Source organism: Biomphalaria glabrata, chromosome 1, assembly GCF_947242115.1.
Source record: "Biomphalaria glabrata chromosome 1, xgBioGlab47.1, whole genome shotgun sequence".
Taxonomy (NCBI): Eukaryota; Metazoa; Mollusca; class Gastropoda; family Planorbidae; genus Biomphalaria; species Biomphalaria glabrata.
In genome coordinates this window covers 77,806,854-77,824,233 of record NC_074711.1, presented here as the reverse complement: position 1 = coordinate 77,824,233, position 17,380 = coordinate 77,806,854, and the positions used below count along the sequence as shown (strand labels likewise).

The following is a 17,380-nucleotide window of genomic DNA, read 5'->3' as shown; positions in this document are numbered from 1 at the left end:
ATCCACCATAGAATTCTTCCTTTGGACGTGCCTAATTCATGAGAGCCACACAACAAACACGTGAGAACCAATACACTCTATAAACCAATAGACATTGTTAAGTAAGGGCTGAAATTGGACCAGTATTGCTTTTGATCAGAATATAATATTAGCAATTCATTGGAACATAGGAAATAATACATATTGTGTTGTACACCAGAACTAAGGCCACGGGGAGTCAGGTTATAGTCAAATTTTAAGTCACGACTAGTAGTGGCTGTTAATAATTTAATATTTAGTATTCTAACCGGGATATAAGTAAAAGATGCGGTTTTTTTTTTAGCCTCAAAGTTGGCATCTCGATTAAAACACAGAAAGTCTAGTGGAGAAATGAAGCTTCGCCATAAAAGTTACCACTTAGTTAGTCAACGTGATATGGGAATGAGATGAAGACGCCAATAAGGCACCATAACTCTTTGTAATAGTGAATAGTCTATATCAACATGAATTAAATCATAGGAACAAAAGATCTAAACTTCCTCCTGACTTCGTCGGAGCCTCTCGGAGGGAAGTGAGACGTTGTAGAACTAACTCCCCAAAGTCCGTTTGTGTGTGTGTGTTGTGTGTGTGACCCTATGTGGTTTTAAAGTCTTTGTAGGTGTACGGAGAGCCACTTCCTCAGTCTCGGGCTGCGGAACAAATCATTTCATGAGTTCTTATATCCGTACTTTATGTTCTGTGAAAGTTAACGCTTACAGATATCTAAGAATAGAGCGAAACATATTTTAAACGATATTATTTTAAAGCTCATTTCTTTCATATTTAGAATAGGCCTACTTTTACTTTTTAAATGCCTACATTGAGTGTTTTTGTTCAAATATTATATTTGTATACTTTCAGAAGGAACTTCGTTTGTTATTAGCTGCCAACGCTCATAGCCATCACATCGAAATCAACGTGAAATAAAATATTACGCGTAATTATGAAAACAAAGTCAGCTTATATAAACCAATAAAGTTATTTAAAAAAATCAACTTTTGATTTAGGCCTATATAATATTTGAATTAATAATAATTGGTAATAAAACATGTAGGCCTACACATCTACCTGTTTATGTATATCTACAGTTTAAAAAAGTAAATCTAGTGTACCAATACCGGAATGTTGTTTAATTGTTTTTATTTTCTGTTTGGGACAACAGTTCATAGAACATTTAGCCTAGATCTATTTCCTATACTTTAAGAATTAAAATCTTGAAACTACATAAGATCCTGAATAATTTTTAATGTGCGACAATGCAAAATCTGCAAAACATATGGAATAACTTGTTGGCAAGGCAACATTTCATCTAAACTGTTGCGCCGCATCAAAAACCACACGCACAACACTACCACATACTTTTAACGAACATTTTGAACAAAAATGTCTCAGCACAATCGGGAAAATCTCAGAACACACCCGCTCTATCATAACTACGTCAAGTCGTTGCGTTGGACGTAATCATCTTTCTTGAAGTAACTTGCGTATTTTATAAGATAAGTGGGCGACTTCTGTCAATAAAGACTAGAACCAAACGGTACAAAAACTCGTTCATTCCTTACACGGTCAGACTGTGTCAGCGCTACACTGACCTGTATCAAGACTGGTGCCCTCATTCAAACAAAAACAGTAACCCACCACTAAAACCTTACAAAATAAATTACCAGACAAAAAAAACAACCCTGATGCGACCCCATAATCGAATCAGTAGCTTGAATCAGCCAGAAAATTAATAAGCAACGAGTCTAAATCTTGAATTGATTATAAAGACAATTCTAAAGGTAAGTCACGAGACTTCAAGACTGGTTGGTGCTAAAAAGACACACACACAAAATATGAATATAAATGCCAGTAGATAAATCAGCCCATATAGAAAACTTGTTCAAGGCCAAGAAAAAAGTCAATGGACGGCACTTCAAGTCTAATACTTCACCTGGCCTCAAACATAGCATCGTCCTCGCCCAAGACAAATACACAGCAGATGGTAGGTTTAAGTAATTTAAAGTGGTTTATATTAATGGTAAGGTCCGAAGATTAAGGATGAGTGCAGTGTTTCACATGGCAAACCCAGTTGCGACCTGCATACTTATTTCCACCACTGATGCAGACAACGCCGTTGTCCGGAGGGGGTCTATTAAGTTTTCCTTTCTTCTTCTGCACATGTCTTCTACACAGACACATATTTTAAAGAAAGAAAAAGTTTGCAACTTATCAAAAAAGAATGTTTAATACATAATATTGTCAACTATTTATTTAACATGAATATCATATACTGAACATTAAAAAAAATAGATGTATGCAATACTCTGACAGTCATACAGAGTATATATCTACGTTACCTAGCTGTAGTAACCATTATCAATATTAGTATTAAAAAAATGAATAACTATTTGTATATAAACACTCTTTATTAAAAAGGATAACGAATAGCCTACACTATATCACTATGATTTTTGGAAATAATGTTTCTCACTTACCTATATACCAAATGCATTAAATTGAATATTAAATTTTTGAAAAATTTCATTTAATCGCTTAACTAAGTCAGACATGCTAGATAGTCTTAATAAGAGTACATTTTATGTTGTAGGCCACTAACTAATGTGAACACAACATTTTTTTTTTAAGTTTTGAAATCACTATTTATAAAGAGTTTTATTGTTATTAGCAAATTTAGTAGAGTTTATTACTATTCTTGACTGTTGCTCAATATTTGTTTCATATAAAGAAAGCCTACTTTTTTAAAGCTCATCAAATTAGCTGTTTTTGAATTGAGATAAGACAATGGTGTGACTGAAATCAATCTAGGGATTTGTGCACATAAATAAATTCAAAAAGTCATCCATTTTTAAGAAAACTTAGCAGGATTTATAACAATCATTATTAAATTATATACAAGTAAAAAACTATTTATAAAAAAATTCTGAGAAAAATATATAAATACATGAAAGTAAATATTATTTATGCATGATCAGGCTGAGATTCTACTTGCCCACTGCCATCAAAATACAAAAGTTTTTGAAATGAGCAGATCTGAGTGTATATTTACATTTAAAATATAAGCATTACATGACTAGAAATCATCGAATATCACACATTAGTAGATAAAAACTCAATGTAAACATTATACATGTATGTAAAGCTTAAAAATATCATTGTTTTAAATAATACATAGACTATTATGTCAGTAAGAATAAAATACATACAAAATAATATAAAGTTTTTACTCTGAACACATCTTTCTGGATGATGCTGTTGTTAAATGAATTGTACCCCACAAATGAAATTGAATGAAATGTATCTGACCAAATTTGTATTAATGGACACTGTTAAAGTACCTCCCTTAAGACCATGTGATCTAGGGGGCAGATAATGTAAATGTCACCTGTTTCTATTGGCATACGTTTAACGACCAACCATCTTTACTTTCCCAACTAATGTTAGGTACTCGTTAGAGTTGGTGGACTCGGGGGGCGTCCTAAAAATCCTAAAATCCCAGTCTTCACAGAGATTCGAACCCATGACACCTCAGTTTGGAAGCCAAGCACTTTACTACTCAGCCATCAAGTACAGTGATCACTGTTAAGAATGTAAAAAAAATTATTGATGAAATGCTTGATTATCTTCAACATGGTTATGTTCAAACATCACCTTCACCTATTCCTTAGTCTGTTGGACTGTTGGGGCAACATACAAGAAGTGTCAACCATCATTCTCCTTTGTTCAAACATCAAGTATCTTATATCTTGTACAATCTATACAATTAGGATTAAATAGTTACTAGTACTAGTAGTGTGTCCTAATATTTTTTGTTTAAATATATACACCCAATGTGTACATTATTTTACATTATTATTATAATATACAATTAAACATCAAATTGAAAGCACCAATTAATTGGAAGAAAACCTATTTTGAGTAATGCATTTATTCTTAATAGAAGACTTTTACCAATGACTTGACTAAAGTGTGAGTCTAGTCTACTGTCGTCTTTTAAAGTAGACTATAATTGACATCATTTTACTTTGTAATGAGCAGTTTGAAGTATTTAATGATGTCTACATGGCCAAGAATGTGAGAACAATTTGAAATATTAAACATTGTTTCAGAATATACAAATCCATTTTAGTTATTTAGTATTTTAATATCAGACAATGGTAATAACATTTTAATATTATACAATAAAATATATGTCTTAACAGCTGACACAATTTTTTCTTGGCAGACACTTTTTTGTTTTTATCACATAACAATTAGTTATAAGAAATTCACAAACTTTGAGTTTTTACAATGATGGAGATATTAATCTTGTAACTCTTACAGGTTTTCATAACATTATGCCTTAAATTTGTCTTTGTGAGGTTATAAATTGTGTAGTTATAAAAATGATTCCTTTTTAAACTACTTAAAGTTCTGAATGATATGTAGATTTTACAATAATACATTAGGAAAAGGTTATTTTTAGGCATGATGAGAATTTTCAGGAAAAGCAGTTTGTGGAAGAAGTTGAAATGAAGAGAGCTGTTGGTCTTGGTGAAATCTATGAAATCCACCATGGAATGTGTTTCGTGAGTTCAAGCTATTCACATTGGCAGTCATGTAGGTTTTATTATATGGAAATGCATATCCTGACATTTCATGTTTGTAGTCATGAAGAGGGCTTAATTGTACACTAGATGCCAAGTGATGATCTGGACGATGCATAGCCAGACTTGAGGAAATACGATCGCTTTGACTAATTTGCATATCAGGAGAAGAATATGCCTCACTGGGCATATGAGTGTGGTGCAAATGAATACTGTTATTCAATGATATTTGGTTGGAAGTTAACGGTGACATACTATAGTGATTTCTTGTGATGCCATATGGCTGCATTAAATGGTCACTGTTTGAAATTGTAGACTGACTTTTTATTAGGGTGGAATTTTCATCAGAGAAACCCTTCCTGCTCTCAACCAAGTTTTTATTGGAAAACACAGTGGCTGAGCTTTCTAAATACTGTTTCTCTTCCAAAGATGTGTTGGGGCTCTGGGAGAAGGATTTTTTGTTGTAAGCATTACCAGGACTGACCATTGCACCCAGTGCATTGTTCATAAAATTCTTATTTTCATTAAACAAGTTTGCTTGGCTAACAGAGTAGTGTTTATCAGGGAACCCACTATGACTGGTCCTCTGATAATGTTTCTCTTGATACAAAAGGTTTGGAGTATCTACATATAATTTATCTGCATAAGAATTTGTAGAAATATTAGCGAAGTTTTTATCTTGATAGGTGCCTGTTTGCTGCTTTAAATATGAGTCATCTTTAAATGTGTTGTTTTGCACAGGCAATGAATGACTGGGATAGACTCGTGTTTCATACTTAGAGGTTGCTGTGTGAGGTTTAGTTTGGATATTATCACTGCCTTCATGATCAGTTTCAGTGTCTGAACCGCTGTCACTGTCTTGAAAACTGCTACCAGCGGGTTTAAGATTGTCAGAGTTCTCACTAGCAACATTTGTAATTTCGTGATTAACTGTATACATCATGAGACCATTACGCTTGTGTTCACTGATGTGTTCCAAAAGTGATTTGCGCAAGGTGAAGCTCTGAGCACACAAAATGCAGGTATATGGCCGCTCACCAGTATGTTCTCGCCTGTGCACAGCCAAATGATGCTTCTTACCGAAGGCTTTGCCACAGTCAGCGCACACAAACTCTCCACCATCTACTTCCTCAACATCCTCATCAGGTATCTGGTTTCTCCCTCGTGAATCCAATCCTCCACGCTCATGCCTTTTCATATGATTGTTTAGAAATACTTGGCCTTTAAACATCTTCCCACATAAGCCACAAAAAAGTGGTCCTTTAGTACCTGACAACTGAGTGCTTCCTGGTGATTCTCCTCCTACGTGGCTGGCAAAGTGAGTGGTCAGTGCCTCTTCATTTGGAAACACTTTCCCACAAATTTTACAAAGAAGAGGCAGCTGATTCGAGTGACATATCATATGCGCCTCAAGATGTGACACCCTGCCAAACTCTTTGCCACAGATGTGACAAATTCTTCCAGCCCTGTCCCTGTGTGCTGCCATGTGGCGATTTTTATTGTTTATGCTCTCAAACATTTTCCCACACTCTTCACACTGAAGATTTCCTTCTTCAAGATGCCCCATGTGATGCTTAAAAAATTCCATGACCTCTAGAAATACCTTGCCACACCGTTTACAGTCATACTTACCCTCTTTCCTGTGTGTCCTCATATGAACTTTCAATACAGAAGCCTGTGAAAAGTCCCTTTCACACAAGCCACATTTATAAGGTCTCTCCCCTGTATGAATCCTCAAATGCACAGACAAAACCGATGCAGAGCGAAAAAACCTCTCACAGAACTCACACTGAACCTGTTTGTGGACACGTTTATGTTTCTCCTTCTCATACTGTGTTGGGAAAATTTTCTCACACAGCCCACAGGGATACTGCACACCTTCAGCACCATGTGTTTTCATGTGCTGTTTGAAGGCTATCCATTCGCTGTACTGGCGACCACAGTCTGAACACTGCAAATTTTGGTCGTGTTTACTGGTCAGATTATGAACCATGACGTGGGTGTCCAATTTCTTTTTACTCTCAAACAACTTGCCACAAATATTACAGCAATGATTTTTGCCGATTTCATGGCTAGCCATGTGGTTTCTTAAACGTTGTCCTGTATGAAACTGCCTGCCACATAACTGAAAAAAAAACAACATTTAGTTAGAAATTATGTTAGCATTTGATCAATGAGACTGGTAAATAAAAAAAAAGCTAAATAGAATGTCATTTTCAAGAAATAAATTCCTACAGAACAAAAATGGTCACAGTTAAAGGAAAGGGAAGTGATTGGAGGAAGATGAGCAAGTTTTTCAGAGATAGCATCAGCTCATTTACACTGAGTCAAGAATACTGGCTAAATAAGGCCAATTTTCAAGGAAAGTTAAGGGATTAAAAGTAAATGAGAGTGATTGCAGAAGCAAAGTAGGGTATATAATTAAAATTCATAACAAAAAAAGAGCACATCCCTTAGAAACATCAGACAATGAACAATTATTACAACACTATGTCCCTGACTTACTAATCCTTTCCTTTTTATTAAACTAGAAATGAAATTAAGCCATTCAATGATATGTTGGAATAAATTACTAGGCACAGACATATTACTAATCTAAGAGTTGGTAAAAGTTACTTGTTAAAGCTAGTTATTGTTTTAACAAAGTAATTGTGTTTGTAACTTGTAATGAAAAACTTATCTTAGTATATATGTATTGATCTGTTAAGATGGCTATTACATATATAAAAGTCATGACTATAAGTCCAGCTGAGTTTTACTGACATAGAGGAGAACACTTGGTCACTAATGGCTTCATAAACCTAAAAAGGCAGCTGGAGAACTCTTACCAAGACAGATGACAAAGAAAAGATGACTTTTTAAACTAACCCCAGACAGACAAAGCTTGAGAAATCAAACATGGTGGCTATGGTAATGGAGATTAAGTGGAAAAAGTCCTTATATTTATGTTTTCAAATATTCATCAGAAATCTCTGAATATCTAGAATGTAGAATTAGAATCTCTGTGTGCATGAAAATGAATGTTTACTTGTTTACTCATTTTTTAATATTCAAATTTTCAAAGCCACACAGCACATGATGTCATTTTTTTATGCTAGAATTCATTGGTTTGAAAGGTAACCATTTAAACTGAAAATAATTTCCAAGTTAAGTGGGAGATTTATTTCTTAGTTTCTAAATCTAAACAATTATAAAAATGGTCATGTATTATACAAATGAAATCAAACTTTTTGCATTGGTTAGTTTATATTAGTAAGAATGATTCCTTCACAAGATGTTTGCCAGTTTGACATAACTTTTCATAGCCTATCATTTTAAACATCATTAAATCATTATAAAAATTTTACAAAAGAGTAATAGCTGAAAAGCTTTAAATTATTTATCTCACTTTATGTACATTACCTTTTCATTTTAAATATGTCCTTGAAAAGTCAGTTTTTTAACCTCTAGACCACAATTCGCAGAATTCATGCAAAAATATTTTTTCCCAGTGTTATGGAAATGAAACCACTTACATTGCAAGAAAATCTTTTCCCACCAGATTCGGTGTGTTTAGCTTTCAAATGATAAAGGTATGCACGCCAGTTAACACACATCTGAAATTTGAAAAATATATTACTTCAAAACATTCTAATTATAGAATCAAAAACAGAGCTCCATAAAGCAGAGCATCTCAAAGAAAGATAAAAATGTACAAAAGCAATGACAAGTTAGCCCAGGCTTCTATGAGTTAAATTACAACTAACATTAATACACATATATAATACTCAAACTTTTGCCAATTGTTAACTGAAGAATGTTAATAAAACTTAATGGTCAGAAAGTTTGAGATAGAAAACCTTAAATGGGCAATGAGCTGATCAATCCTTTAATACAATTAAGGTACAAACTTATTCCATAAAAATGTTAGAACAAAAGTGTACAGGTTCTTCTTCCCTAGTACTTTTAGATTATGAGACAGGTTGCCTGAATCAGCCAAGAATACAGATGACCTGGCAGAGTTTAAGTGACAGATTAACATGCTTTTTAAAGAACATCTGTAATTTGTAACAAATTTTTTTAAAAAGTGGATAACGAAACTTGTGGAGAATACACAAATTAATTCAAGCATTTAGTCATGCATTTCAAATCTGAGAAATATATAATATGGTTTTCATTCAAATAAATACTTAATATTAAGGAGAGATTAATGCAATTATAATCAAAGAAAGACATTAGTACACTTTTTAAATTGTCATGGATAAGTATTACCTTGCCACAACTTTCACAAGTAAAAGAAGCTTTGCGATCAGTATTGTGCACTGGCAGATGATGCTCAAGTTTGTCTTCTGTTGAGAACATTTTGCCACAAGTGTTACAGCAGAAAGGTTTTCCTTTGCTATGACCCAGCATGTGACTGTCATAACGACTTGGAACACGAAACACTTTACCACATATACCACAGGGATAACTTGGAGGAGGACGTGACAGTGACGCTCTGATGCTTGCTGCTGATCCTGCAGACAACCTTCTGTTACGTTTTGGAGTTGCCTGAGGCGTGGAGCAATTGTAGGAAGCACAACTAGATGCAAGGGATTCAGAATTTAAAGGTTGTGAAGAGCAAAGTTGTAAGTGTGCTCCTCGATATAGGCCTTGGGTGACATCGTTGAACAAGTCATCAATGTTTTGTGCACCATATTTAGATGTGTCACAATTTTCCTCTTTGGGGGCTATATGTTTGATCTGAGTTTTTGAGGGTTTTCTTTTTGATCTGTTCTTGCATCCATTGGGATCTTGAGAAGTCTGTGTATCAGTTGTGTCACCATCAGCAGAGTCTGGAGATCCTTCATCTACATCTACAGTCTCTTCCATAGCATCCATTGAAAAGAAACTCTGCTAACTGATTTGAAAATAAATGTTACATTGAAAAAGTAATATTATATAAGGCTTTAGATAATAGATTATAATTATTCACATTTCTATAGTAAAAATGCATATATCTAAGTTACGAAACAAGTTTTTAATTTAAAAAATGCATTATTTGAAATTCTATTTAAGAAAAAAAAGCCCAACTTTTTTATGGGACCTTATGAAGAGCATTATAATTATTGGTCGCTCTAAAATTGAGATAACTATTCAAATATATTACAACAAAAAAATAAAGTGAAGAATATTATAATATTATTACATATATCATATATATATTGATCTATATCTAGGACTAGATCTATACCCAACAGCTCTAAGGCTGGTAATTTCTCTGGCTATTTGGTGGTTTCTTAAGTTTTTACATGTTTGTTTGTTGTTTTTTTTTTTTTGTTGTTTTTACGTTTCTTCAGAAATAAAAATTGTTTTCAAGCCCAAACCTCCGTTACGATGGAAAGGCATGGAAGCGATTTGGTTTCGAACCTACATCGTAATAACATGCACTGTGATGCAGGTTTGGGGCTAACGCACATCGTCACATAATCTACTCATCTAGATTCTAAATCTTAGATTCTAGATGCTGGAACCACATGACCACGACCAGGCAGCCTGCATTTCTCTGGCTCTGGTCTGCCTATTTGAAATGTCTGAAGAATGAATGCACATCAAGACTAGATTTATGTAGTAGATCTATAATCTATGTTATATAATAGATTTAATAGATCTATATAGATTACTAAGTAAATATATTTGCAAGACATTTATTATTTGAGTACGATTTTGATCTAGTTTTTGGAGTATATATAGTCAAATTTATTTATACTCTAGAATCTAAATGTAAATTTTAAGATGATAAGATGCGCGTTAAATTATTAAAGTAATCGATAATAAACTAATACCATTTTTCACTGATTACGATTACTTGCATCACCAAACATCGCGCCAAGAACGATAAACCATGAAAAAAAAAAAAAGGAAGGAAGAAATCATATTCATCCAAGACTAGGGTAAGAGTTGCTTCACTCCAAATCTAGACTTAGGCTAAGACTAGAAATAGATTTTTTTTGAGTAAATTACAATTATGCATTAGAACAATTTAGATCTATCTAGATCTATGCAGTCTTTACTTCCACATGGCATCTTACCTTTATAATATTATATCCATTTCTTTCATGTTCTATTTTCCGTTTGGAAATCAAACATTTATTCATTTATATTATTGTTACTTATAATTTAGATTTAGCGTCCACCATATCCGTTTGCAAGTATGCGTTGGCGCGAGGGGGCGCTCCTGTGTGTACCAAAGTGTGTCAGTCTGCGTGTACCCATACAAGAGAAGAGTTGACTGTTATACCCATGCCCATAGCCATAAGAAAACAAAAACTAGGTCTAGATCTATATTTAGCTTCAATTTGAAACACATATAAATAAAAATAGTCTAATAGATTCTAGATCTAAATGGGTAAAAAAAAAATCTGCTTGCAATACTCTAGAATCTAGAGGTATAAATACTCAAATAGATCTAATAATAAACAAAATGAATACATGTACTATACTATACTACTATACTATAGATCTAGTAGCTATTTTTAACTATTCTTGAATTCACTATACTTATAGTTAACTTATACTATACACATTATTGTTGTAATCATACAAGTATACACTAAACTGAATGACTGTATTACATTTATCATTTACTCACCACTTAGATTAGTATCATTTTATAATTTTAGCAGACTAGGTCTATGTAGACTAGACTCAGATTTCAGATACTATGGTTAAGATCACTCATAGTACTCATACTACTGCAAGTGTTGTTTTATAATAATATAATATATCTATAGTATTCTATATCTGATTTTGTTCATATGTTGTTGTTTTTTAGGCTTTTGCAAGGATTTCTGAAAAAAAATGACTTCTGGTTTTTCATATGAAGAAATTAATGAACCCTATTACTTTGAGTCTGATCATGTTGCATTGAAGGAGAATCCAGATTACCACAATCTTCTTCATACAATAGCACTTCTGGAGGCACAAAGGCAGCAAGCAGCTCAAGACATTGAAGTCCTCTACAAAGTCCAGGAAGAGGCTTTAACTGACCCTCTGGCTTTTGTTCAACAGCTTCAGAAAGGCACAGAGTTGAATTGGCCTAAGATGCAACAAATTGCTTCTTTACCTGAGATACATTGGGATAAATATACATCCAGTGCCAATTTTTCTTCATTTGGTGCACGCCATATGACAAGAAATAAAAAAAATGCACCTGAAAATAATGGAGCTAGTAAGAAAAAATTTCCTAAACATTGTTAAACTTTGATATTTATGTATATAATTTGTTTAATTTTTTTTTTTTTAACCCTGCATCACCAGTCTGTGTATTGCCACATATTTCATCATCATCACTCCTTTGAGTTCCTCATGGAATATAGGGCCTCGACAAAAACACGCCACTCTCCACGGTCTCTTGCTAGTTTTTTTATGGTTTCCCAGCTCTTCTCAGTCTTCTCTGCTTCTTCAAGTACACTGCATCGCCATGTTCTATTTGGTCTTCCTCTGTGTCTCGTTCCCTGGGGGTTCCACTCTAAGGTCTGCCTAGCTCTGTTGCTGGTATCTTTTCTAAGGGTGTGACCAATCCATCTCCACTTCCTCTCTAGGATCTGCACTTCTATATTTTTCTGTCCACTCATCTCCCACAGTTTGGTGTTTTCCACATATTTACTACCAGTATATCTTGTCATTTACTAACACAATAAAAAAAGCTAGTTATTTCTATGCAAAAAAATTGAGAATCACAAAGGTAGTAGTACTTTAACTCAGTTTTATGGTTACTATAGGTTCAAATCCTGTTTTGGTTTACTTTTTTTTATTATCATTAATGACTTGAAATGTAAAATTCATGATTGAGTATAAACTTACAAATCTAAACTATTTATTAGATAAATGCAATTTTTAGGTTTATATACACATCTCATCTAATTAAAAAAATAGTATGATATGGAATATAGAACAGCATAAGAAGTACTCTTATGCTGTTCTATATTCCATATCATACTATTTTCAGATTAAGTCATCCCCCCCCCCCTTTTTTTTTTAGTGCACTAAATTAAAAATGTTGTTTCTTTCTCAACAAAAGTTATTTTAAATTTTACTCTGCTCAAATCTTGAATTTTCATAGCTGATCAAATGCAAAGTCTAAAGTCAAGGCTCATTCAGGGTATAACTGCCACAGCAACAAACAGTAATGATCGATCTGGGTCAGACAGTGAACTGGTTGTGGTAAGAGGCAGAACAAAAGACAGTTCTAAACCACAAACTTTCAATCAACTTTGGACTGAGGAAGAACAACAAAGGTAATGCATTTAAGTGCTTATTTTTTAACATTTGAAACACAATAATTAAAATAGATTTGCTAGTATTTTCCTGTTGTTGTTTTTTTATTAAATGCTTTTCAGACTAGAAAGTTTATTGATACAGTTCCCTCCTGAGGAAATTGAGTCTCGGCGGTGGGCAAAAATTGCTGAAGCTCTTGGTAATAGAACTCCTGTTCAAGTAGGCTGTTTTTACTATTTATAGATGTTTGTTTTAATGCACATTTTTCTCCATAAGAATTTTTTGCTTGATACTTTATGTTTTCATTATATTCAAAAGGTAGCAAGCAGAGTTCAAAAATATTTTGTAAGACTAGCTAAAGAAGGCTTGCCAGTACCTGGAAGGATGCCAAATCTAACAGCCTATAGTAAAAAAGTAAGTTATTACTGAATTCTTTTCAACATTAAAACATCATAAAATTATTACTAACACTGATATGTTTTCAAAAGTTTAATTTTCATTGTTATTTATCATACCTTGTTGGTTCAACTTTTATAATTAGGGGTCACATAGACATCATCGCTATAATCGAATGTACTACCCCAGCTCCACATTGATGAATTCACACATTCCACCTGTCTGGATGAAAGAAGATGGTGAAGATTGCAGTATATCAGTGTTTAACAGTTATAGTTTTGTGTCCAGCACCACTGAGAATTCTCAAACTTCTGAGACAAACAGCCAAAAAGATGATTCATCAGTGAGTATTAAACTTTACATTGTTTGAAAAAAAAAAAATTGAAATGAATTTGAAGCAGCTACAACTTATTTATACTCAATTTCATAATTATAACATCTTTGATTACCCTTAAAACTTGGGTAAGCTGATGATAATTTATAATGAACTTAAAAACAGCTTTGTGTGTAAATAGTAGAGCTTTTAAATAGGTCAGATATTTAGGGACATTTTAAGTTTTTTTTTTCCTCTACACAATCTTGTATGTTTAGACAGTAGGACAGTGCTAGTTCAGTAAATTAAACGTTTTACAATATCAAAAGCAGATATATTTGAAATTGGGTTTTAAGTATAAATTAAAAAAGAAAAGTTTAAATGAAGATGATAGCTATCTTACAAGCTGCATATGTTCATTGTGTATATATTTGATTTTATAAATAGGATGAAGAAATGTATCCAGGAGAAATTATCAACAGTCCTGAATATCAAGAGCTTCAAAGACTGAAACAGTTAAGGAAAGAAAAGTTGTTACTGATGAATTCTTCTGTGGCAAGACATATTGGTTTCAAAGTAGGATATTCATTAATTTTGTATATGAAGAATAGGGTTTCACTTTATTATTTTCTGTGAATAAAAGCTACCAGTTTTTAGAAACTGTTAACTTAGTTTGGGTGAGGTGAGTATAAATATATGACTGACAAATTAAGTGTTGTTATCCTGGGGAAACTGACATTGATTGGGGAAAATAATATGCTAGATGACATGAGATACATGATACATTCATATGGCTGAATTAGAAAGAAATTCTATTTTTTAATGAGAAAACAGTTAATATGGTCTGAACCCTTCAACTCAACAACTTAACCTAGCAGCAATAAAGCACAAAGTGAATGCAGTTCATGAGCATCTGGATTCTATGAAACAAATCTTTCTGATTGGTTGTACTCACCAATCCTGCACTTTGCTACCCAGAGGTCAACAGTCACAAGAACCATCTACACCCTGCCCACACACTTTAACCAACAATCTTAACAGAGCAGACACAAATGTAATGCAGCTGAGCTTTTCATTAGACAAAGGTCATGTTTTTAATTGTATAACTTTCAACGGAATAAAAAATGGACTAATATATAGGAGATTCACAAATTAAAAATTAATAGTGAATGGCTCTATCAGAAAAAAAAAACAAAATATATTTTATTCATGTTCAGTGAAAGTTATTTTATAGTTAAAATTGAAAACCTTAATGAAACTCAATTTATTTTATCTACTACAGTGCGACAATTGTGGCTGTGAACCTATTGTAGGCACCAGGTGGCATTGCATTGATTGCCCATCAGATCTTTCACTGGACTTTTGTGAAGATTGTAGTGGTGTGTAAGTACACTTTGTTAGACAATGCTATTAAGGCTTGGTTTCTCAAACTTGTGAGACCATATTGATAACCTCTATTTTGTAGTCTAGGTTATGTCCAAGAAATTGTTTCAGTAGACAAAGGCAATCACCCTTTTTTTTTTTAAATACTTCATTCACTTTTGTTCACAGATCCATTCAACAAGGCAAGCATGACTCTACTCATCGCTTACATCCTTTCAAACATGCTGTGTTAGACTCAGACTATATGAGTTACTCCAAGGCCCATTATAATTATTTAGATCCTAATTATATGCCAGCTAGTTAATGTTTATTTTGCCACTTTTTTAGTTATATGTTAAACTTGTACAATGTATGCTTATTAAATTGTCTTTGTTTTAGAAAGACCATGTAAATAAATGAAATATTTCTCGATTTACAAAGAAAAATCATTCTTTTGTTGTCTTTTAATTTTAAGAAAGTTGCGTATTGACTGTGTTCTAATAGCACACGAAAACTTTCAGTAACTAAGAAGCTACTGGGTCACAATGTGGATTTAGCCAACTGTTTTCCAAAACAAAAATGTCACCATAGTAAATATATATATATATATAGGGTTTCATGTCATCTGCTTGGTATGTAATTCCACTATTTGCTCCTCCAAATTCATTTTCCCAGGAACCCACCAGCCTGTTTCTATCCCACTGCAGGGAAAGAGAAAACATCTACACCCTAAACCTGACTTGTGGAATTCCTTAATGGCCATGAGTCTGGAAGCATTTTGCTCTTTTTCATTTTGAACATAATCCCAGGAATTTTGAAATGAATGCTAAACCTTTCACACCCTCAATACCTTATATAATAATCTTTATTGTCCGTAAGGAAATTTGTCTTACAATTTGTGCACGAAACAAAACATTGTAACTAGAAAAAAAAACAAAATGTACATTCACACCTGACTCACTCATAATTTACGTGTGAAAAGTTTATATCAAATTGTTTCTATTTAATGATTTGATTGTCAGGGGGAACAAAAGAGTGTTTGTCTTTGCTATCAGTGTCTTGTATCTCTTTTGTGATGATAAAATCACAAAATCCTGACCCAAAGGGTGATTTTTTATTTCTAGAATCTTTTTAGCTTTTTTAAGGATGTTTGTCTCAAACAGCTGCCCAAATGGGATTTGTTTTTTGCCAATTACTTTACCAGCAGCATTTAGGATTTGTTTAATTTCAGTTACCATCACTAATGATATACATCCAACTATACCAATCTGGCAGATATTAGAAAATCATATTTTTCCTGCCATTTAGAAGCACACAAAAAATAGAGACTATATACTTGTACATTCAAGATGCTAGAAAATATGACACTGTAGAAACTTTTTATCAGGAAAGAAAATAAATTCATAGAACTGCTATTACTGGAGCCATATGTGAATTTTTAATAAAGAGTAAGGATGAGAATTACTCAAACGAAACAAAACAAAAAAGTAAACACTTCTGAGTGCTTCAGTACCAATAGAAATAGTACCGGTAACTACAAAAGCCTGCAGTCAAAGAAATGCTTGATTGAATTGGCTGAACAAAAAAAAATCTTCATATTTGGGCTTGAAAGCAATTGTAAAAAAAAACACTATTCATACCAGTACTGGTACTTCAAGATTTATATTAAATGTAAAGTAGTTCAAGACACTTTTCCTACATATAAGACATTAACCAACCAGTCAATGACCTCTGGAATTTCATTAAAAACCATCTTAAAAGCATTATAGAAAATCATATACCAACTAAATACACATCAAACAAAATAAATAAATGCTGGTTTAATAATAGACTAAAGAAGCTTTGTAAACAGAAGAAAAACCTATATAGAAAATTTAAAGAAACTAATGCAGAAAGAGTTTATAAAAAGTATATAAAAATTAAACACTTAACCCAAAAAGTAAGCAGACAGCTGCAGAGTGAATACATAAACAATGTAATATCTAAAGATAACAATAAAAACCTATGGTCATACATTAAGTCTAAGAAAATGGAAACAACAAGCATAGCGCCATTAAAAGATGAACAAAACATAATACATAATGATAATGAAACTAAAGCAAACATCCTAAACAAATACTTTGCATCAGCATTCTCAGCCCCACGAGACAAAGACATATTACTTAATTTGAACCAAGTAAACAACATAGAAGATATAGTAGAACAAGAAAATGGAATTCAAAAACTATTAGCCAACACCAAACCAAATAAAGCTTCTGGACCTGATGGTATTCCAGCTAGATTACTCAAAGAACTAAGCTATGAGCTAGCCCCAGTGTTCAAAATACTCTTTCTGGCTTCACTTAAGCAGGGCAGAGTACCAAAGGAATGGAAAGAAGCTAATGTCACCCCCCTATTTAAAAAAGGAGAAAAATCTGACCCAGGAAACTACAGACCAGTATCACTTACCAGCATCACATGTAAAATC

General features: G+C 33.1%; 2 protein-coding genes across 7 annotated transcripts; one reads left to right on the top strand and one right to left on the bottom strand.

Moving 5' to 3' along the window:
• Positions 1–2,254: 2,254 nt before the first annotated feature.
• On the bottom strand, positions 2,255–10,791 carry LOC106073249 (zinc finger protein 665-like). Of its 2 annotated transcripts, none has more exons than XM_013233753.2 (4): positions 10,655–10,791; positions 8,856–9,483; positions 8,120–8,200; positions 2,255–6,729 (listed from the first exon to the last, which is right to left on the bottom strand). In XM_013233753.2, exons 2-4 carry the CDS (start codon positions 9,462–9,464, stop codon positions 4,480–4,482), a joined length of 2,940 nt encoding a protein of 979 aa, XP_013089207.2. In that variant the 5' UTR covers positions 9,465–9,483; positions 10,655–10,791; the 3' UTR covers positions 2,255–4,479. The 2 variants fall into 2 exon arrangements, with proteins under 2 accessions (XP_013089207.2, XP_055872420.1); XM_056016445.1 differs by having other exon boundaries at positions 8,856–9,486; positions 10,655–10,776.
• LOC106073251 (ZZ-type zinc finger-containing protein 3-like) lies at positions 10,371–15,359 on the top strand. 5 transcript variants are annotated; one of them, XM_013233755.2, is made up of 9 exons: positions 10,371–10,516; positions 11,398–11,793; positions 12,688–12,862; positions 12,965–13,061; positions 13,161–13,256; positions 13,384–13,581; positions 13,999–14,127; positions 14,834–14,934; positions 15,103–15,359. In XM_013233755.2, exons 2-9 carry the CDS (start codon positions 11,424–11,426, stop codon positions 15,236–15,238), a joined length of 1,302 nt encoding a protein of 433 aa, XP_013089209.2. In that variant the 5' UTR covers positions 10,371–10,516; positions 11,398–11,423; the 3' UTR covers positions 15,239–15,359. The 5 variants fall into 5 exon arrangements, with proteins under 5 accessions (XP_013089209.2, XP_055872455.1, XP_013089211.2 ...); XM_056016480.1 differs by lacking the exon at positions 10,371–10,516 and adding an exon at positions 10,556–10,577; XM_013233757.2 differs by lacking the exon at positions 10,371–10,516 and adding an exon at positions 10,799–10,896.
• The last annotated feature ends 2,021 nt before the right edge of the window (positions 15,360–17,380 follow it).